Below are 24,230 nucleotides of genomic sequence, written 5' to 3' on the forward strand. Positions count from 1 at the left end.
ATACAAAATGGTCTAAAACGAGGAGATGCTTTATCACCACTGCTTTTCAACTTTGCTTTAGAATATGTCATTAGGAAGATTCAGGAAAACCAGGTGGGGCTGAAATTAAACGGGACAAATCAGCTGTTGGTCTATGCCGATGATGTGAATCTACTGGGTGATAATATAGATACCATAAAGAAAAACACACAAACGTTAATTGATGCAAGTAAGGAGATTAGTCTAGAAGTAAATACAGAGAAAACTAAGTATATGTTGCTCTCCTGTCACCAAAATGCAGGGCAAAATAATGACATAAAAATATAAAACAGATGTTTTGAAAATGTGGCACAGTTCAGATATTTGGGAACAATGACAGCAGATCGAAACCTGATTCAGGAGGAAATTAAGAGGAGACTGAACTCGGATAATGCTTGCTACAATTCAGTTCAGAACCTTTTGTCTTCTTGTCTGTTGTCTAAAAACACAAAAATTAGAATATACAAAACTATAATTTTGCCTGTAGTTCTGTATGGCTGTGAAACTTTGTCTCTGACATTAATGGATGGAAACAGACTGAGGGTGTTGGGGAGAATATTTGGACGGAAGAGAGATGAAGTGATGGGAGGTTAGAGAAAACTGCATAATAAGGAACTTTATAACTTGTACCTTTCTCCAAGTATAATTAGAATGATCAACTCAAGGAGGATGAGGTGAGCACGGCATATGGCACAAATGGGGGAGAAGAGGAATGCATATAGGATATTGGCAGGAAAGTCAGAAGGAAAGAGACCACTAGGAAGACCAAGATGTAGGTGGGTGGACAATATTAAAATGGATCTTAGAGAGATACGATGGGATGGTATGGACTGGATTGAACTGGCTCAGGATATGGACCAGTGGAAGGCTCTTGTGAACATGAAAATAAACTTTCAGGTTCCATAAAATGCCAGGAGGTTCTTGAGTAGCTGCACAGCTGGCAGCTTCTCAAGAAGGGCTCAGCTCCATGAGTAAGTGATAAAGGTATTCCGAGCAGAACAATTATTTGTAACTCATACTTCAAAACTATTCTCAGCATGAGTACACATTATGACAATTATTTAAGCACACATGTTTTTCTTCTTAAATAACAGTTCCAGTGTACATATGCTGCAAACAACTTAAAACGTTTTTGAGCAGACATGTGGCCTAATCCAATATATGGAATGATGCCAGTAGCCCAATGATGGTTACTTATTATCTAAACTCTCTGGGATTTTATGATTTTGTTCTCATACAGCTTCTTACAGACACGTGCTACTGAATTGCAGTGCAATTCATAATTAAAAATCCAAGCAGGAATGCCTCTTCTTACATTCAGTCAAGGTTCTCACTAAATGGGTGTTACAGAAATTTACACCCAGAAACTGTTCATCTTCTTATATGACTTACTGCATAAAATTACGATAATACTATAATCTTCACATATTTATATATATATATAGTTGAAGAAATAGTTTCTACACAAATAAACACAATTATATCATCAATAACAACAAATTCATTTCTTAAAAAAATCAATTTTGTATGAAATAAATTCTGAAAGAACAACTTTTCTACACTAACAATTAAGAATACCCCATCAACAACATAAAAATAATTTCTAAACTCATTAATGCCGTTAAAGAACAATGAAGAAACTTTAGTTGAGAATCAAAGCAACTATGAAGCCAAAGGTAGCATATCATACTAAATCAAGGAACAAGTTCCAGAAGGTCAAAAATGTCTTATATTAAATGCAGACTACAGAAATCAAAATTCACTAAATAAATGAAAATATCACAGTGTTTCCATTGGGTTTCAGCCGGGACCAGAATATTCAACAAATACAGGTTTTCACTCAAGGCATTAACACTACATCAGGATTTCACTGTATATCACTGTGGCCCATTTATGTAGTACTATAAATCTGCAGGTTTATAAGCAATGGAATATAATTATATAGAAAACTATAAATATAGCAGTTTATTAGGGGAAAATCTGTTTAACGTTTTATGCCAATTCCAAATTGTACAAGTATTCAAATTTCTTATGTTCAAGAGTAAAATCATTTAACAGCTTAAAAGTTTACTCCTGTATACACTGGCACATAAGATGAACCTTTAGGCTTAAAAAAAAGTCTCATGCCCAAAGCACAAAATGTGAAACTCGGATCCTTAAATGCTAGTTGGCATTCAACAGCTATCATGCATCACTTAACTACAATCACAACAATTTCTACTTGAAACTCATGTTTGGTATATATAATTAATATATAGAGAACAAAATCTTTGGTAGGATACAATGACCACTGCTGCCATAACTGCCATGTCATCTGGATGAACTCAACAGCACTCAATATTTTACACATCTGATGCAGCACAAACAAATATACAAGCAACACAGAAATCTTGACAACTACCAGCAAGGCATTTGTACCATAAATGATGTTCTGTTATTGTTACTAACATATCTCTGGATGTATGTTACGAAATTCTCTAATGTAAGCATGTTGATGAAAATTCTGCAGGGTGTGAATGAATTGTAGTTAAAAAAAATCTGTCATCTTATCTGGCAAATATAGTCCCACACTCAAATTTTTAACATACAATTCAGGTGCCATTTTATACATCAGCTGCCTTATATGCCAATTTATATTGTATATAACTGTGTCTGATTCTCAATACTAAATTCCTGTTGTACAACCTGATCAAAAAATGATGATCCCTACCTTGCTCCACCTTTTCACCACTATTTGCTGGTGACTGCTGTGCCTTGTTCATGAGTGGTGATGCTTGCTTCTTGACATCAGCAGTAATTTTGGGGGAACAGTTCTTACGGGAAGGACGAATTGTCATGATTGGAGGCACCTGCAAAAAATGTTCAAATGACATGAACAAATTTTTCTATATTATCAGCCTAACTGTTATAACTGCTGTCTTTGTTGTTATTGCTATTATTGTTGTCACTGTTGTTACTGAGATGGGATAGCTCAACCTATAAAATGACTGGCAGGTATTAATGACAGGACTAAATTTCCAGAAGGAAAAGAATTTCTTCTCTCTTCACCATTGTGTCCTGACCGGCTCTTGGATCCCCACTAATACATTCAGTAATTAAATCTTTTCTGTCAGACTTAGATTTGCCACAGTATCAATCGACCATACACCTCTACTCTTCCAGAGAAATTTTTATGCCTAAAATTTTAATTTCAAAACAATATGTTTTCATAGCACAGTTTTATTGCAATGAACAGAAAATCTATTCTGTCTTTCTACTGGCATGCTGACATACTTGGAGCATTCTGATTTTTTTACTGCTAGTGGGGTGGGACTAAGTCCCTTGTACTGCGGCCACCCCAGATGATAGGTGAGGGTGATTGTGGAGCAATTGGTGGAATGAAGATTGGCAGTGGAAACCGAAGTACTTGAAGAAAACCTGCTCCAGTGTCACTTTGTCCACCACAAATCCCACTTGACCAGACCCAGGATCAAACCCAAGCTGCCAAGGTGGGAAGCCAGCTACTAACCGCTTGAGCTATGGCGCGGTCAAGCATTCTGATTTAGTCAATTGTGCAAGGTTACTTTTTACAGTCAACATACAGAGTTCCAGTAGAGACCATCTTAATGTAACTGTAATGCCACATAATAGTTGTGAAAGTTACATATATAGTGTCAAAAGTTTCACCTTCCCACTCATCAGCTTCATTACTACATTTAGACTGGTCCCCAGCCACATGGATTATCCAGTTGTCCTGCATAAAGTCATACCATTGGGGTCTGTTAGCATAGAAATTCATATAGTAGCACGTTTGTGCCCAAAGTTAAGAATCGTGTATATTTTAGTGAACTAAATGCAAAGTCACTCTGTGCATAGCTCTCAGAATCTATTTTTACAAGTGTAAAAGTCAAAATCAGAATTATATCACAATATAGTAGTTAAAATATTTTCAGAAACAAACACTGTAATTTCTGCAGCACCATACACGTTACAATAACTAATTTGATTTCAGGAATTTACTCAGGATTTTAGGAACACACCAACAGTTAGCTTACTAAACATAATGCTCTCATGTAATTCAGCCATGTATTTTCTTTAACTTAATACTAGAAACCTTTTCAATATTTACAATGAATTACTTAAATATTACGAACACAAATCTGGCCACCAAACTTGTTTGTGACAAATTAAAAGTCTCAAAATATAAAAGTTAAAACAGGTCTTAAGAAAGCTGGTTCTGACAATGCAGAATGGATTGAGGTGCCACAAGATTAGGTACTATTGCTATGCAGGTACCAGTATTATAAGATAAATAATTATGGAATTTTCAATATTTTTATACCTTTCATTAACATGTTCTTTACATGTCAAAATTGATGTGTGTGTGTGTGCACATGCACACAAAAATTGTAAGATACTGTTGTACAAGTTTATGTGCTTACAGGTCACATATTTTATTCCAGAGTGTAACTTCAAATATTGGCATTTTTGAAGTCTGATATTTAACAATGCCGTCGGTATCAATACCACATAAGTGATCAAATATAGTGATGTGCAATTCAGACTATTTATGAAATCCTGTAAATATGTGTTCAGTGCATCTGACTCGCTGAATATCCCATTAGTTCACACTACTATGCTACAACCAAAAAACTGCACTGGCAAAAAGTCCTTGTTTCATGCAATAGTTTTCCAAGTGTACAAAGTTAAGGAACTGACGGTTCCAGTAGTTTTTGTCAATCTAATGAAGTCCTTTCAACAAAATGTACTCATTCTACTCCAGTGTTACTACATCACACAACAAGACATGAACCAAGAAACGCCTTATTTACAACTCATGTTTTGTAGTTCATATACTGTCACATGTTAGTGACTACAGACAAGGCTAAGACTGATAACTGAATTTAGTGGATGCTTATTATTCTCAACTACAAATAAATATGACATTTCTACTACTCTTCTAAATCTACAAGTAACTACAGCACAGTCCAAGTCTTTGGGGGTCTGATGTATCCTCACATACTCGCTGCCTGGTTAGACCCCTTCATTAACAGGACTGTAAGGTTTCTGTGCTTGATGGCTCTTACTTCAGGTCTTGCTGCCTCTCTTTATGTAGCTTTGTCATTGATGTGTTAGAAAATATCACATCCAACAGCTCCTCTATTGCTACGTGCATATTTGTTACAGTGGAAATGTTTTTTAACAAGCCACTGCATAGCAACAGATGCTTCTGCAGCACTTCTCTGACTCCAAAATAGTGACTTTTAGGCATCATGTCACAGTATATAACTAATGAATCCTCTTTCAACCTCCAAAATTTCCCATTATTTTCAGGCCTCATAATTATAAGATGTATTTGTTTTCATGAGTAAGAGGCTTCCACACTTCCAGGCACTCACAGATTTCTCACTAACACTGAACACTCAACCTGCTGCTCTCCTCTGGTGTTCAGTACATGCGACCACTTCTAACACAAAGACTTGTAAAGATCCCTTATCAACCACAACTACACTTGCATTGGTGAAAAATACAGAACTGCATGACTGGCCAGCATAAAATGTGAAAGAGACAAATTCTGAAAATAAATAATACTACAAGCATGTGAGACAGAAACCAAGTTGATTAAACCATGTCCTAGTTGTTGCACAGTGATGATTCATTAAGTTACCTCAAATGCAAATGAATATTAAAATCACCAATTTTCTACAACAAAACATATGTGTGATAGAAATAACATATGCATACATAAATATGATATCAACTGGAGCACAGAACTGACAAACAGAAACCTGGTATACGTTGATATGACATCATGTTTTATGAGCGCATCATTTAATGCCAGTGCAGCAACTCAATCGCATAATTAACATATTCTTTACAACTTCCTACATTAGTATCACAGAGTATGAGTACACAGTAGTGTAGCTGGTTAAGGCACTATGCTACAAGCCGGAAGGTCGCAGATTCGAGTCCCAATGAGATGGATTTTTCATTTTACCTAATCCCTCTAGCCGCATTATGGCAGTGGTCAACTAAGCCTCTAACAGAAATGCGTACCAGGAATCTTCCTGGGGGTTAAAGGGTGGCCTGCGCATAAGGCTGACAACCTCACCACCATCTATGAGCCAACTGTCTACAAAAGTGGGAGCCTCAACCTCTCACAACCCTATGGGCCTTCACGGCCTGTTACAGGGATAACATAACTTTTACTTTACTTTACATTAGTATCACAGAGAAAGTTTAACAAAGTGCAGCAATTAAATTTCTCATTAAAAGACAAAACTCCAAGGTATACTGTAAATCCTTGCCACCAGACTACTAGGTCAGTTACATGACAAGAAATCCATATGGAGAAGGGAAAAAATCAAAGATGGCTGCAGGTCTGATCATCCTGTTGAAGCTTCTGACCAGGAAAGGCAAAGCAAGGTGCAGAGTGTTACAGTCAAGATTATTACAGCAAGCCTCTGTTTCAGTTGGGGATTTATGACACAGTAACTAACATTTTTCTGAAAATAAAAAAGAAAGGAGACCACATGCTATGAATCTACAGTTATATGGCAATTATCATGTAACTTCCCCACACTGAGACTAAGTTTAACTGGCATCTTTGACCGTAAATTTGAAACCCAATTGCCGTACTCATTTAAGAATACCACGAAAGTAAGAAATAGGTGTTAGAATTGCGTGCTAACATAAAATTTTGTTCCCAATTGCAAAGATTTCTAATCTTAAATAAGTACAACTACTAGTTTCAAGTATACACTCTTTTTTATTGCTAATGGGGTGGGACTAAGTCCCTTGTACTGCGGCCACTTCTGGCCTATTGTACCAGCCCCAGATGATAGGTGAGGGTGATTGTGGAGCAATTGGTGGAATGAAGATTGGCAGGGGAAACCGAAGTACTTGGAGAACACCTATCCGCAGCGCCACTTTGTCCACCACAAATCCCACTTGACCAGACCTCGGATCGAACCTGGAGCGCCGTGGTGGGAAGCCAGTGACTAACCGCTTGAGCTATGGCACGGCCCAAGTATACACTTAATAATGCTAGTTAAACATATCTTAACATGGTGTACTGAAATTAGAATCATTTGAAAACTACAGATTTCATAGCTTATAACATATGGTCTCCTATTTTACTGGTAGACTCTGTAATCACTTCTAAAATCACTTCAAGTTAGGTATCCATACTGTCAACTCCAGATCAGAAGTGACACTGATATGAACCTTAGAATAAAATAGGGAGCTTCCTAAATAGTGTGCAAATAATTTTTGTCTAAGGCAGTGGCAGGTAATACAACATGAATTAACCATTGGGATAAAAAGTCCCACAGATGATCATATAGTAGAGGACTAAGTATAACAGTATAACACACGCAGTCACAGGAGCAAGACACAACACAAAGCACAATACACACATGAAAGTAGGAAGAATACTCCGATAGAAGAAGATAGGTGTGACTCACGTATTGAGATACGACATAAGGATCACAAATCTTGAACAGTATTAATATTTTTAATATTTAAAATTTATCAATATATATGACGAACATATATTTTAGTTATTTTAGTATAAAAACAACAGGGGATGCAATGAAGTAGTTCGATGTACATCGAAAAACACCTGAAGATGGCACTTTAGTGCTGAAATATGTAGTGCAAGAGAGAAGAGTAAGGTGAATAAATGTATGCACTGTAAGACAGTCAGAATAAATCATGGAGAGGAACAAGTGGTTTCTAACACTTCTCAGATTTTACATTCAGAAACTTCTTGAAAGGATTATTGCTACTGTACACTGAGACTGCTGCTGGAGCCCAAGCTACATGGATGTCTGAGTAAACAGTTACTACTGAATCCTCTACAGATACTATGAAGGTCTGTTATGGCACCAAAAAAAATGTTGAGGATGGTTGCCAAGTGTAATTCTGTTCCATGACAATGTCAACATGCACAGAAGATGTGGAAATTTCAAGCTACTATGCAGGAGTTCAACCACCCACCCCAAACCCTGGAAATATCAGAAAGTAATGACTTCCTGTTCAAACGTTTGAAGAAATTCTTGCAAAGAAAAAGGTCTTCTGGAGCTGAAGAATGCATGATGTGTAGGAAGTTATGAAAAACAAAATATCTCTCCAAACACAGCTGGGTCACTAAGCTGGCACTCACAAAACATGTTATACCATGCTCACACAATGTTTATTACTAATTTTATAAATTACTATGCAACTGTGAATAGTATAATGCCTAACACTAGGCATGATAGGAATAAAACTTAAGATAAACTTAATATTCAAGTTAGCAGGAATTCATAATTTTGTGCCATAGTAAACATGGGCTTACCAATTTTTCTGAACGTTCTCCAGATGGTAATCTTGCTACTGTTGCTTCTGGCGAGTCTTCTGGAGGAGGTGGCTGAGTAATCCAGTTATATTCTCGCTTCTCAATAGGTAGCCCCCAGCGTTCATACTCCAGTGACTGTGTGCGTAACGTCTCATAACAATCCAGGCATACTACTGCAAAGTCCCCATTCTCCAGCAACAAGCTATGTTCTGGCTGACGATGATACCGTAGAAATGGAAAGTCCTGTAAAATATACATATAAAATATGACATCAGTTTGCTACTCTCTCTGCCAACTACTGATATGGCCATTTTCTTGATAAATATTCCAACAGCAATGTTTCCACATTTTCTTTATGAGTCAGGGTCATTCCATGCTCGTTCAATAATCGATGTGGGGAAGAATTTTTATGACCATCTCCAATTCTAATAAAATATTTCACTATCATTGCGTTTCCTTAGGAAGAGACATGTGTATACAAAATTTTAGATGTCTTTGTCCATTAATTGAACACATACAGCAACTTAAATATTAAAATTTTTCTTCAATCTGATTTGCTAAAATGCTTACAACTCTGATCCTAGTTCAGTCAAAGTTAGTTCATTCTTGTAAAAGTAAAAAAGTAAAGTAAAGCTAACCTTGTAACAGGCCATGAAGGCCCATAGGGTTGTCAGATGTTGAGGGTTCCACATTAGCTAGACAATCGGCTCAAAGATGGCAGTAAGGTTGTTAGCCCTACGTGCCGGCCGTGCTTTATTCCCCAGGAAAATTATTTAATTAATTCCTGGTACTCATTTCTGTTAGAGGCTGAGTCAACCCCAGGGCCACAGAAAATCCCACCTAAGAGTTTTCACATGGTACAAGTTCATTCTTGTACCATGTGAAAACTCTTAGGTGGGACTTTCACTTGGTGTGAACACAATATTTTAGGGTACCCTACATTCTGACCTTGACTTTAGTTTATGAAAACTGCATAACCATATTTATGCAGGCTTTCCCAATAGCATTTTGTGATCATTTCAATACATCTTTTGGGAAGTGTCATGAGAGTGATGAAAAGATACAATTTTGTCTGTTAGTGGTCTGATGAAGCATTACGAGTCATGTAAACTGCACAGACATTCTGCTGGGCATCATAACATTAACTCATCCAACCTTTCAGTCTATACCTGGTGTCAGTAGAATTAATTATTATTTCCTTGTCTGTCACAATCTGTATTGGTTTTGTTACGAGAAAGCTTAGTTTACATATTTGCCAAGTTTAATGGCTGAAAGTGCTACAGGTGTCAAAGTACTTAATGTTTTAAAATGGTTTTGTAATCCCTAAAATGTCATTCACAGTGTACATTTCAAGGAAAACCTGAAACTGGTGTTGGACTGGACAATGAAAAAGGTTCCTAGTTTCAGAAAAGCAAAAGACTCTGTGACAAATGCAGGGAAACTGTTGCAAATTTGCCTGAATGTTTTGGAAAATAAACAGATGTCTCTTCAAGCCCCAAATGTGACATAAGGAACAGGAAGTCCTGAGGAGTTCTAAAATGAGCAGGCCCTTCTTGTTTTTTCCTTGAATAACTTGGGTGTCATTAGAAGAACCACCACTTTCCACTAAAAAGTTGTCACAAGTGAAACATCCAAGGGAAAAATGAAAGAAAATTGATTGAACTATGAAAAGAAAAGAACCACCACTTTCCACTAAAAAGTTGTCACAAGTGAAACATCCAAGGGAAAAATGAAAGAAAATTGATTGAACTATGAAAAGAAAACAGGAAAAAAGTGAGAAGGTTTGAATTTTGATGGTTCCTCCAAACAGCTGGTCAATTAGCAAAATCAGCCAGAGTTCAAAGATTCAAATTATACAGTTTGGAATGTCAAGAAATTAGTAGATGAAAGAGGAGTTCTGTCAACCTCAAATGCAAAACCAAGCAAAGTGCTACCTCAAGCATGAAATGAAATGGAGAAGCAATTTTATGTATCTGGTGATAGCAGCAGAATCAATGCCATGAACAAAATATTACATTTCTGTTAACTTAGAGCAAAAGACATTCATAAACTGCAACCTAAAAGAAGCCCACTTAAGTTTTAAAGAACATAATCCTGATAAGCTGCTAGGCCTTTCAAGTTTGAAAAGTTACAGGGAAAAAACTGTGTGCTAGCTGGGGCAAGTGGTATGCATGCAGTTTATACGCGTACCATTCATCAGATTTCAGGTCCAAAACTGTGTGACTGAGTAAAAAGCAAGGAAAACCTTAGGACTGTCTGTCAAAAATTATATGCAATACAACAAATCTAAGTTATTACCAGAGAGACTCTGAGATGTGTCCAAGGACTGAGAACTTAATCAGAAATACTGAACTGAGATCTGTAGACAACAAAACCTTTATGAGTAGCAGATAATGACACCAAGACAACTTTACAAGTGGACTGCTGTAAAGATTTCTTCGATCATCTTTGAGAATTGCACTGATGAAGATCATAGCAAAGAAATACTGGTGCTCAAAGAGGCATTCGTGAAGGCTTGAACACTTCTGAGTACTCAGAAAACATTTGTCATTCCTGCATAAAAAAGAAAACCACGTTCTAACAAAAGAGTTTTCAGAAGCAAACAACATAATACATACAGTACACTGTCATCATCAGTTTCTTAATGCTTCATATATGAGAAAACCTTGCAAAGATGGAAGTCCTATCATTCTTAGAGCTGGGATAGTGCAGTCAGTATAGCGAATGGCTACAGGCTGGACAACCAAGGGGTCGGACTTCGAGTCCCGATGGGGGCAAGAATCTTAACTTCTTCATGTTGTCCAGACTGGCTCTGGGGTCCACCCAGCCTCCTATCCAATGGGTACTGGGGGCTCTTTCCCCTGGGGTAAAGTGGCCAGGGCATGAAGCTGGCCACTCACATCCAACTAGTGCTAAGGTCAAGAAAATGTGGGTCTCTACGTCTACTCCCCCATACACCTTCATGGCATGGTGCTTAGTCAGTTAAGCAGAGACAAATTACCTTTTTACTATCATTATTACAAGTGGTTCATAACTAGCCAAAATTTTGTTTGCATGGGCTGAACTTGCAGTTTCGCCTCACAAAATATATATGGCAGTTGGCCTGTACAGGTATTATTCATCCTCTCCCTTATCTAGGTAAAGTTGACATTCCTGAATCCAAGGACTGTATGTCTGAATGGAGATGTTAATTGACCTTGAGACAAAGGTGCTTAGCATACACAAACAGAGTCCCAATACGTGATCTTGAAACACTGGTCAACTCCTCAAAATGTAACAAAGATACAGTATGAGACAATGTTCTCATGACTGTATTTAGCAGAATTTGATGGGTTCCAAGTGGGCTGACATCCAGATTTTAGATAATGATAAATGTTCATCATGTGATATCATCTGAAGTCCAGTAGCTTGTTACAGTTAGTATTGTGAATGGGTATCAGAAAATTTCAGTGACTGTACTGTATGTTATTTAAATTAAAATGTTGAACTCCAATTACGGAAATGAAATGGAACTGCTTACACTTGAATATGAAGCTTGAAGTTAAACGTCACTCTAAAGTTGGTTCATCATAGTGTAAAACATGAAGATGGTATGGATTTATCTTCTTTGACAATATTCACCATTTTGAAGAACAAAAATAAAATATGTGAGATTTATCAGTTCTTCTAAGTAACAGAAGACAAGCAACAGAAATGAATGCAAGCTGCAAAGAACAAAGAATTCAAATCCTCGCTCTGTGTGATTTTGCCAGAAAAATATGGCTGTGCTATATCAGCTGATGGACCAATGACAAATGCAAAAGCTAACCAATTCATGACATGCTTGTAAACTGAGAACTTTCAGTGTTCTGAAGCAAGACTTTATCATTTCAAAGCAAGAAAATATATCAGTATAAACAAATAGCCTGTCAACTCTGGTGGGTTTAGGAACTGATCTTTACAGTAACATGAGTATGAGCCATTTTGCCCCTAACTTTGTACATTGCCGATGTGCAGCAAACAGGTCTAGAGGGGGGACTTTTGCCTGCAAAGGATGGTTCCTAATAAATGGTCATGACAGATGGAGTCTGGGATACCCCACTGTCATCAGCACAGAAAAAGAGGGGGCAATATATCCCTGCCAAACTTGGTTGGATTTATAGACAGATGGAGTCTGGGATACCTCACTGTCATCAGCACAGAATATGAGGGGGCAATATATCCCTGACAAACTTGGTTGGATTTATGGCATTAAGGTATCAATGGGTAAGGAAGATGGAAATTAAAAGGGCCCCAATCTGGGGGGTTTCTGGCTTTAGCTATGGTCAGAGCTCTTAAGGAATAACTTGGAATGGTAAAATGGACTCACAAGAAGTCTTTTAAGTGCTTATGGGGTGGCTAGAAGTGCCCCCCACCTATGTGAATACAATACAAATATAATACAATGCAATAAGTGGTCCATTTTCAGTACAAGACGTTACACAAATGCAGGAAAATATTTCACTTCTTGATTTTGAAAACGCTAAAGGCGAACGTTCAATTATTCTTTGTTATACAGATTAACGACCTCTTTTCACTGGTACAAAAATTCCTAGTACCTGTTAACTGTCAGAAAGCCTCAAAGTTTTGAACCATCGTAATTTTTGTGTTTAAATATCTACCCTTAAAAGCACACAAATTTTCATACAAAATTTGTAGGCATTTATAATATATCTACACACCACACAATTACTTGCCTTGTATCAGTCATTCATATTATCACTATTACATATGAGGTGCTATCAGAAAGTTCCTGGACAAATCAAAAAAGAAATGCTGGCTTAACTTACTCAATTATGGGTGCCATCTCCTTCAAAATTGTCTCCTTGGGAACATATACAGTGATCCCATCGTTTTGTTCACACTTCAAAAGCACCATGGAAGTCATTTTCCTTAATGCTCTTGAGTGCTGCCTGTGATTCCCTTTCAATGTCAGGCGCTGTTTCAAAATGTCATCCCTTTAGTTTCATTTTCAATTTGGGAAACAAGGCGAAATCACAGGGGGCTAAGTCCGTCAAGTAGTGAAGATGGCGAATGATACCCATGTTGTTGTTAATAACAAACTCTGTGCTTTTCAGGGATGTGTGGGCAGGCACATTGTCGTGATGAAGGAGTAATGCAGCGAATTTTCAAATTTTCTGTTAAGATCTCCTGGCAAACTCAATAACTGATTCCAGCGGGGTTTGTGAGATCATGGATTGTTCAGCAACAGTCTTCGTGGATGAGTTATTAATTTTTTCAACATTTTCTGTCGTTTTGTTGGTGCTTGATTGCCCTGAATGTTCATCATGTTCAACTGACACTTGACCGGCCTTGAAATATGTGAAACCAGCCTCCCTTCTCATTTTCTTTTACCCAGGCAATTACAACAATAACAGTCTGGGAACTTTCCAATAGCTGACTTCATATGCTACTAAAGACATGACCTTACCAGAAACTGCACAATCTTAAACACTTCAGATTCACACATTAAATCAACGTACTGGTGCTCCCACTTCAGTACACAAACCACCATGTTAGTATCATTCATAACTAAGGAATGAGGACAGTATGTTGATAGGGTGGTTTCCAATAGCACCATGTTCATATCAAGTTGCATGAAAATCCACACAATGGAACAAAATAGAGTGGGGACAAATGTTCATGTCCCCCATATGAACCACTCCATATGCATACAGGCATATTCACACACACATATGCATCCACAGGATGCACACAAGGGTGCAACACACATCCACACAGTATGAGAATACCACAAACCCTCTTTTCCTAATAAAAGGAGTAAGTATTCTAAAAATAAAATTAAAAACTTCTAAAAAGAAAATTATTTTGTTCTAGGTTCTATTCACTTAGGTTTCAACTATTTAAAAATCTCATTACCTTGACAGGTAGTGCACGGACACGTATTCTGTATGTTGTAATACCACACACATAACAGCAGTAGTCATGAGTGTTATACTCTCGTTTGTCAGCTGGTGTAGTAGACCCACTTCCTTGAAGCTGCTCATAATGTCGCCACTGAGCCAGCAATGAGTGATAGCAGAAAGTGCAAACCAGAGCTGAACCATCTTCCCGAAGCTGTTCTGCATTGGCAGGTGATACATGTCCCAATAACGCAGGGAAGAAAGGTGCATTCCGACCCTGAGTACAATATAATATATAATAATTATAAAATAATATTCCATACAGCAAACAAATGATACAAAAGGTGTATTCATCAAAAAGTTCCTGAACTGATGATGCAGAGCAGCATGTTGTTCATGTGACCTCAAAACCTGACTGTCAGTTATGCTGGCCATTTTGTTCCAAGCAGACTGGATGTTCCATTTAGTTTTTATAACCATTTATGTGACAAAGAGTGTTGTCTTGTCACATTCAGTAAGGAGTCAGTAAAGGAACAAAGATTTGTGTTAAATTCTGTTTCAAAGTAGGGAAACCAGTTGCAGAGTCAACACATTGCATGAAGCTTACAGCAATGACGCCTCAAGTCAAATAACAATTTCTGGTTCAGAAGTTTAAAAAATGAAAGAACTTCAATGGATGATGACAAGCAACCTGGCCGAACTTCAACCTCAAGATCCAAACTACTGACTGCCCAGGTGAAAGAAACATCCATGAAAGTTGTTGACTGACTGAGAAGTTGCAGAAAAGGATGGAATATCCATGGATTCGTGCCACACAATTTTAACAAAACATTTAGGAATGCATTGGGTCTCAACAAAATATGTGCCGAGAATTTTGACTGATGATCAGAAAATGCAACAATTTTTCATGTGTAATAATCTCCTCCAAATGGTAAATGATGGAAATCTTTTGAAAAATGTCATTACTGGTGACAAGACCAGGGTTTAAGGTTATAAAGTTGAAACCTAACACCAATCCTCAAACTGGAAGAGTCCTGCTTCACCTTGCACCAAGAAAGTTCAACAGGTGCATTTGTGAGTGAAAGCAATGATGCTTGTTTTTCTTTTTCACTGACTGAGACACAGTGGAGTATGGATTCATTTCTGAAAGTCTGACAAGTAATCAAGATTTTTACCCAGTGGTTCTGAGATGCCTGTAGGATGAGGTATGAAGAAAATGACCTGAAATGTGGACTACAGGAAGCTGGCACCCCACAATAATGTGCCTGCTCGAACAGCGTTGTTAGACAATACCTGGCAAAACATTCAATTCCTAACCTTCCACAAACCCCTATTCACCTCATTTTCTATACCCTAATCTCAAAATTACCCTTGAAGGAAAATGATTTCACACAGTGGAAGACATCATTAATGCGTCAAATGACAAGAAGGAAATACCAGAAACATCTTTCAAACTCACTCATGGAGCTTAGCCCTTCTTGAGAAGCTGCCAATTGTGCAGCTAATCAAGAACTTCCAAGCATTTTATGGAACCCAAAGGTTCATTGTCATGTTCACAAGAGCCCTCCACTGGTCCCTATCCTGAGCCACAACACTCCAATCCATACCATCTCTTTAAGATCCATTTTAATATTGTTCACCCACCTACATCTTGGTCTTCCAAGTGGTCTCTTTCCTTCTGGCTTTCTCACCAATATCCTATATGCATTCCTCTTCTCCCCCATTCATGCTACATACCCTGCCAATTTCATCCTCCACCTTGACTTGATCATTCTAATTATAGTCAGAGAAGCATACAAGTCTCTTATTCTACTTATTTCTGTAAGAGACACAATATATGACAAAGAGTGGAAAAATTCGTAACTTACCTGTGGTCTTCCATAAAGCACACGAGCTAATGTCAAATCAGAATGAAGTCCACAGAGAAAACAGTAGATCGAACTGCCTGTAGCTGAACGTTCTGAAGCTACATTTGGAGGTGTTACTGATCTAGCCACCGCCACTTGCGATGAATCTCCATTCCAACTGGATACTACCACCGAAGAACCTCCAACACTTGGACTTGGGACATCATACCTAATAAAAGAAACCTGATTATAGAAACTTTTAGTTATTACATCAAGGATTTAAAGCAAAAATACTGTATTTCCAATATACAATACAGAGCTTTCAGCAAACATATGTTGAGTGTGCAGAAATATATTTTAGTAGGACATACAGTATTTCATCCATATTATTCATGGACCCATAATATATGTGCAGAAGAAAGGTAACACATTTAGAAATCAAAGGCAAACAAAACTCAAATTTGGTTAAAAGTGGACAAACACTATTTGCACTTTGAACCACTGATACAAAAAACAAGAAACAAACTATGACTTTAGTCTGCAAGCGAACTATACCGACCGAGCAACCACCGCTTGTCAGTGAAGTTAATGTCAACTTTGTGGTCTAGTGGTCAGAGTTCCTGGCTATAGATCCAGAAGTCCCAGGTTTGATTCGCGGCGCTACCAGATTTTCTGAGAAGCAGTGGGTCTGGAACGGGGTCCACTCAGCCTCATGAGGATAACTGAGGAGCTACTTGAATGGAAAAGTAGCAGCTCCGGTCTAAAAACCGAGATTAACAGCCGTGGGGATTCACTGCGCTGACCACGCGACATCCTCTATCCGCTAAAGTTAAAACACTGATATAAACTTAAATATAAAAAATCAAATTTCCATCCTGCAGTCAATGACACCACGTCCATCCAGCAATTACAATACGTTAACGTTGTGGTACAAGTCCTTGGACTTGCAGTGGCAAAGAATTTTCATGTGCTTACTCTGAACCAATATGTGCCAGTCACTAGTAGGACCTCATCTACAAACTGTCTAGCAGTTTCCAATTTTATTTGTGAAATCAGTGTTCCTTTGAAGTAACTTTGCTTGGTATGATGATCCGGCAAGTTACACGCATGCACCTATAATTACAGTAAGTAGTTCCGTAGGTGATCACCTGGGCCCAGATTTTGATGACCTAAAAATATTTTTAAAATTACCGAAAAAATCCAGAACAATGATCTATAAAATGACCGAAAATCCAGAAAGATGACCGAAAAATCCAGAAAAATTATCTAAAAGTTAAAAAATGAGCTAAAAATGTATCATGTTATGGAAAATCTACTAATTGTTTTAAAATGTATTTTTAAGCTTTATTAACACTGTGAACTCAACATTACTCTAAGTTCATCCTCGTTTTTATGTTGAAAATTAAGCAATATATGATTATATTTGAAGCTAAATGTTTTAATGCGATTTTTTCTACTGCGTTGGAACGTTTACCAAATGTGCATATACGGCATATATTCCAATATTTAAGTGCCACCTCATTCAGGGTTGCACTAGATGACAGTCAACATGCAGAGATTCTCAAAGGTGAGTGAACGCCTATTGTCTGACAGCACATTCTTGTACTTGGAGAAACTCCTTTCCACATCTACAGACACTACAGAGCATACTTGAAGTGTACCAAATCACTAGCAGTCAGTTCCTCTCTCTTCAATATTGAAAGTTCTGAATGACTCTCCTGTCAGAATTCAAGAAATGCTGCATAATGTTTCATAACCTGAGTTTTTATCTAGAACATATTTCATTTTTGTTGACACCATTTTATCAATGTCCCCTGACACTTCCTCCAAATCACTGGCTATTTTTTTCACCAGAGCGAGGGAATCTTCTAGCATTGCTCCTTTCTCCTGCAAGCATTGAATTCCTTCTGCCTTTATGAAGGCCAGCTGTCATTCCATTTCGCTGCACGAGAACTGTTCCAAAGCAGCTTCAATTGCCCTCGCATCCTCCGTCTTCATTGAATCTACAATGTTTTTCACTACCTGAAAATGATAGCAATAGTAAACTGTAGCATCAATCCACGTTCCCCACCTTGTGACGATGGGTTCCGGGGGCAGTGGAACACCAGGAGCCATAGACTTAAACTGCATTTTACGAGATGAGAGCCTTGATGAAAATCTTCTTTGTCCAAGACAAGAGAGCATCCATTTGAGGATATCTTGATCTCACTTCCTCCATCACTCTGCAATACATGTGCTAGGCAAGTAACATGCACCAATTTTGTATACGAAGGTTGGATAAAAAGTAGTGGCAACACCTCTATAGTTCTGAAATGACTTTATTACCTGAGGTAAACACACTTACATTCCTTCAATATAATCACCCCCCATGTGTACCACCTGCTGCCAAATTTGTGGAAGGCATCGTACACTATCAGTGTGTCCACTTCTGTTGATGTCCAGCAGTGACCGCCCTACAGCACGAATAATCTCTCTTGTGTTGTAACGTGTCCCTCGCAGTGGTTCTTTCATTTTGGCAAAGAGGTCATAATCACACAGACTCATACCGGGTGAGTATGGCGGATGTTGCAGTATCTTCCATCGCCAGCAGCGAAGGAGATCCTAGGCATCAGCAGTATGAGCCCTTGCACTGTCATGAAGGATGATGGGGTTCATTGCCAACAAGTGTCGCTTTCTTCTGAGTGCTGGACGAAGATGATTACGCACAAAATTGCAGTAGTAGGCAGCGTTAACTGTCTGTCGTTGAGGTACAGCGTGGTGCAGTATCACTCCATCAATGTCATATGCCACAATGAACATCACCTTCACATTACTGTGTAGGGTTCACTTTCTTTGGACAAGGAGAGCCAGGATGCTTCCATTCATTTGATTGTCGCTTCAAGTGTGGTTCGTATGAGCGAGCCCAAGTTTCGTCCAGAGTGACAATCCTTCTAAGGAAGTCGTCACCTTCCCTCTGGTACCAGTCCAACAAGTCCTGTGAAATTGCATAACGTTGCCATTGTTGCACCTCGGACATTGCATGGGGTACCCAATGCGCTGGAATTTTGCGGTATCCAAGAATATCATGCAGAATGTGGAGCACAGTTTTGTGACATAGGCCTACCTCAGCAGCTAACTCCCACGCAGCCCATTGATGATCAACATCCAGCAAAGAAGCAAGAAGCTGAATTGTGTGGTTGTCAACATGGGGTCGTCCTGATCGACGGCTGTCCTGAATGGCATCCCTCCCTTTACAGAACAATTTCACCCATTTTGCCACTGTGCGATATGACAAAGCAGCATCATCACAAGCTTCTTGCAGTCCCTGATAACAGTTTTGTGCACTACAACCTCGAGCAACTTCAATTTTTATCCAGGAGCGTTATTCTTGTTTCGTAAACATGTTGTTAGGGTGCTTGAACTGGGCTCCTGCACTTCAAGATGATGCACAAGGCAACACAATGAAACACAACCAGAGCCACTCACTGTACTACTTCAAGTGAACTTCTGCTATCAGCTACAGACAGCGCTAGTGCCACCTGATGCACATCTTTCATGTTACAGCAATGTTGCCACTACTTTTTATCCAACCCTTGTAAAACAAATTTATTGTTTTTGCCTGCTTTTAAAATATATGGTGACTCTGTCACAAAAAGCAAGACAATGTGTCATATACCCTCTGGCCCCAGTAGAAATATCAACCTGTCAAAGAGTTTACAAATTGTGGAATGATTAACGGATTCTAGCACCTCACTCGTAAGCAGAAACGCTTCACCGGTCCAGCAATTTCCAAGGTTCCAATGATGACGTTTGCCATGCAGCGAGCCTCCATATTGCGAGTCTCATCAATTGAGATTAAAATCTTCTTCCCATGCACTTCATTCCTAATCAATTCCAGGATACTGTTGTAGCGCTTGGAAAGGTAGATTTTCCTGAGGGTGGATTCATCCAGGATAGAATTACCACAATTCACTTCCAGAAAATTTTTCAGTTTTTCATTTTTCAGAGCCAAAAACAGAATATTTGAGGACACCAGAGCATCACACAGATCTGTGAAAAAATCCAATGGCTTATGTCCGCCTTCAGATGAACACTTGCAGTAAGGTTTGCACAAATTTATTTTCATTCGAAATTGGCACTGCTCATATATGCTTGTTGCGGCCGATATGTTGTTGTACCGTGAAACATTTTTCTGCCGCTAATTTTGTGTCACACATCTTACAGTACAAAATGTTACCGTCAGTCGAAAATATATAATTTCCAAATTCAGCTACAATCTGCTTTAAATGACACAGTTTAGATGGCTTTGCTTTAGGCATCTTGATAGAATGAATCACTCTAGTGCAACACAGAACTGAACTTTTCTAAATGAGAACCTTACATCAACTGTATCTTTGTCTGTACAGTCAAAGACAAGAAACTGAAGACAGATGGAGTTTTACTGAGCAACAATAGGTCATAAAAAGCAAGGGATTCTGGCTAGAAATATTTGTAACTAAGCAAATTCCTTTGCACAGAACTTGGAAAGGGCTGCAGCGTGAGTGACCGCTGTCGTACCTTGCTGCCAGCTGAAAATGTTTTATGATATGTAATGTCAGCACTTTCCGCAACACAAACGGAAAGAACGGGACATTATTACAACTTATTATTCCACAGTGTGGTAGCAGGTATTTGGGGTGCAGCTGCAGGCTGCCTTTGTAAAGGAAAGAGAAAGAGAAAAAACACTTTACTTATATATTACTCACATTTCTGAAAACATATGAAGAAAAATTCCATAAAATGGCTAAAATGACAAAAAAATACCCTTAAAATTAAAAAAAAATACCCCAAAGCCAAAAAAAAAACCTAAAAACTTAATAATTATGAAAAATGACAAAAAATACCTATAAAGTTTTTTTTAATTTGCTTAGTGTGGGTGGAGTCCAACTGGGTCCACTCGGCACGGCGGCCACTGATTGGCTTATTCTAACCTGCTCCAGGTGATTATGATGATGGAGAATGTGGTGGAATGAAGACTGACAGGGGAAACCGAATTACTTGGAGAAAACCCGCCCCAACGCCACTATGTCCACCACAAATCCCACTTGACCAGACCCAGGATCAAACCCGGGCCACCATGGTGGGAAACCAGTGACTAACCACTTGAGCTATGGCATGGCCTACCTATAAAAGTTACATTTCTGTAACCAGCAGCTCATCTCTGAGATTTATATATTTACTGGCATCGAATAGGATACAAGGAAAAAAAGATGGCACGTCATCAAAATCTGGGGCCTGGTGATCACCAACATGTTCAAGGAATCTAGTGCCTCTGTCTTAAAGACAGAAATCCTATGAAACGGAGGTAGCAAATTCCTCTGAAATGCTGGCAACCCCCTACAAATTTACACTGTATCATAACTCAAAAGTTGAGTCTTAATTGTTAACGCAGTAAAATTCTCAATTCACAAATGAGCACAAAAATTACTGTCTCCAGGCATAAATGTCCATGCTGTCCTTGATAAGGGAAAAGCTTGGCCATAATACAAATTGTACCCAATGTAAGTTGAACTCATACAAGCTACACCATCTCTGAACCTCATTCCGCTTAGCATAACAGTAACTCAGAAAGTGTATTTTGTCTCTCCCACAAGCATACCAAAGAATGACCATTACAGCACAGTGACCACTGTTTTCTTAAATGAAACATTTAACAGAAGTGCACCCAGACTAAATTATTCGATTTTCCTGTGCCCATTTGTCTTCACTTCATAAAGACCAAATTTTATTAAAGATTAAGACGAATTTCACAGCAAGAGGATGAAATATGGATAACAAAGGAAACCTAAATCACTTACAAAAACTGATCAATATTTTGGCGCAAGTTGACACACATATTGGAACACACATTGAACAGGCATCATGCTTCAGGCTTTCAATGACCACACTAAACCCTACAGTTAAAAACCATGAAGAAAATATAACAAGTTCTGTCCAGCGTGGACCTTTCTCCAACCAGCAGAAGTCACTGAAATGTTCATCACTGGAGGAACTAGAATCTGTACTTGCTGCATAGTTCCAGCAAGCATATGATAATAATGCTTCCACAGATGGTACCTACTCCAAAGAGAGATGCTTATAAATCTCTACTTGTCTGGAAATAAATTTTTCTGCTTCCAATGGTTGGATCAGCAGTCAGCAGTAGTGTGAAAGACTCCCAAACCCATCAGAATGTAAAATAAGGTCATGAGTACCATGGGACTTGGAACTAGAATCACTGTGCTGGCAAGGGCCAGCAGCAATTTAGCAGTTATTGCTGAAACTACGGTGGCAACAAATGTAGCGCCTACACAGAAAGACCGAACCCTCCCCTCAACAAAGAGGAGGCCACACTTCTAAACATGTACATGTTTTGGACGGAACAATTCTTAGTTATGGACCTCGATGAGACCTGAAGCCAACAATAACTGTGCTGGCGAGACCAGCAGCAATTTAATCTACCGACCACATACAGAAATCTATCAGGTGTGTGTTGCTTCAGAAGTTGAAGATGACTGGAAAAATTACTGACTACTGCAAGAAATTGAAGGTGATATAACTAATGCTAATGAGACAGATCGACTTTTCAATCTACAACCTAGCAAAACCCTCACATTTTGAGAGCACTCCTGACATGGTGGTACAAAAATCTGAACAATAGGTTACTGTGCCCCTCACATTCAATGAGGATGGCAGTGATAAACTACCACTCTAGTAATTAGAAAATATAAACTGCATTTTGCTTCAAGAATGTCATGAAATTACCTATGAAATATGATGCTAATACCAATTCTTGGATGACCACCAAAATATGTGAATATTACCTCACACAACTGGCTAGAAAACTGGGTGCTAAAAATAGCAAAATGTCGCATTTATCAGCATACAACTCATCCAGAGAACACTACAATTTTCAGCACCATCGAAGTTCTATTTCTCCCACCTACAGTCTTTCAATTTTGGAATCATCCACACATTCAATTGTCATTACAGAAATCAGCTAATTTAGAAGACTGTAGCCACGACATATGGGGGGCTGTTCCAAGATGCAGCACAGATGAAGTCTAATGTGATATCTGCAATGCACTTAACAGGAGAACCCTGAAGATCGATTACACCTACTACAATTAAGAATTGCTTCAGGAAGTGTGGTTTCTTGATTAACCATGTCAGCAGCAATGATAACAGTACAGTGAAACTCACTGAAGACAAACAGGATGGCTGGTACAGTTTACACTCTCTTGGGGTGCAGTCTGAGACTACCCACACATATAACAAGTGGTCTTGAGGTCTGTGGAGTCTAGTATGTCAACCATATGTTACATCAATATTCGACTAGGCCACAAGAAAGAGCAGAAGAGGAACGAAAATTGCACAACATAAAGCAACATTCTTGCATATAATGAAAGAACTGGAAGCAGCCAGAAAGCACATATGTCAATCTGATACTGAGAACCATATTCAGTATTCAGTTATTCAGTATTAGAGGGGGTGGTTTTCCCCATGCACCGCGACTAGTAGTCTACTGTATGTCCCCTTTTAATTTCTACTGTCGCCATACCCTACAGGTACTGGTGCTCGCTATGATCCCCTTTCTGCCAGCGAGGTCGGCCCTCTTCTGGCAGTGGTACCCTTATAACTTCCCCATCTACCGGAGGCACTGGAAACTACTTGGGCGGGAAACTTTTTGCCTAATTTTGCTCAGAGGTCTCCTAGAGACATGAGAGAACCATATTACTGTGATGTGTAACAAAGTTGAAATTGAATTATGCTGACTGAGAGCTCAAAGAGAGGAAAAACAAAAGACTGACTGGTTAAAGAAATAGTGTAACTCAGTATGTATCATATTTGCCAGTTATTCAAGGCAAATGCTGGAATAGTGCCTTGAAATATGCCATGACCACTTCCCTCCATACCCTTTCCATTCACTACTTATAATCACCATCCCTTCTTACTGACGTTATATGAACACAGCAACTTTCAAAGCATTGTAAAACAAAACAAGAACCATATTTATAATCACCATCGCATCTTACTGATGTTATATGAACACAGCAACTTTTAAAGCATTGTAAAACAAAACAAGAACCATATTTTCATTTACACTGTTAGTGGCCAAATACGTACTGTCAGGTGTATGTACGACTATGGATGGGTTTTGATCGG

At 38.5% G+C, this 24,230-nt stretch overlaps 1 protein-coding gene across 1 annotated transcript in view; it reads right to left on the reverse strand.

Moving 5' to 3' along the window:
• Positions 1 to 2,728: 2,728 nt before the first annotated feature.
• The window catches only part of LOC111874523, a gene marked incomplete at its 3' end in the record, with an annotated part of 59,132 nt that continues 37,630 nt past the window's right edge, over positions 2,729 to 24,230 (reverse strand). The window contains 4 exon segments of the mRNA XM_023870093.2: positions 2,729 to 2,867; positions 8,339 to 8,581; positions 14,237 to 14,497; positions 16,089 to 16,296. Of these exon segments, the coding sequence (XP_023725861.2) occupies positions 2,729 to 2,867; positions 8,339 to 8,581; positions 14,237 to 14,497; positions 16,089 to 16,296 (851 nt within the window).

This window comes from Cryptotermes secundus, unplaced genomic scaffold (genome assembly GCF_002891405.2).
Source record: "Cryptotermes secundus unplaced genomic scaffold, Csec_1.0 scaffold735, whole genome shotgun sequence".
In the NCBI taxonomy this organism is placed as follows: Eukaryota; Metazoa; Arthropoda; class Insecta; order Blattodea; family Kalotermitidae; genus Cryptotermes; species Cryptotermes secundus.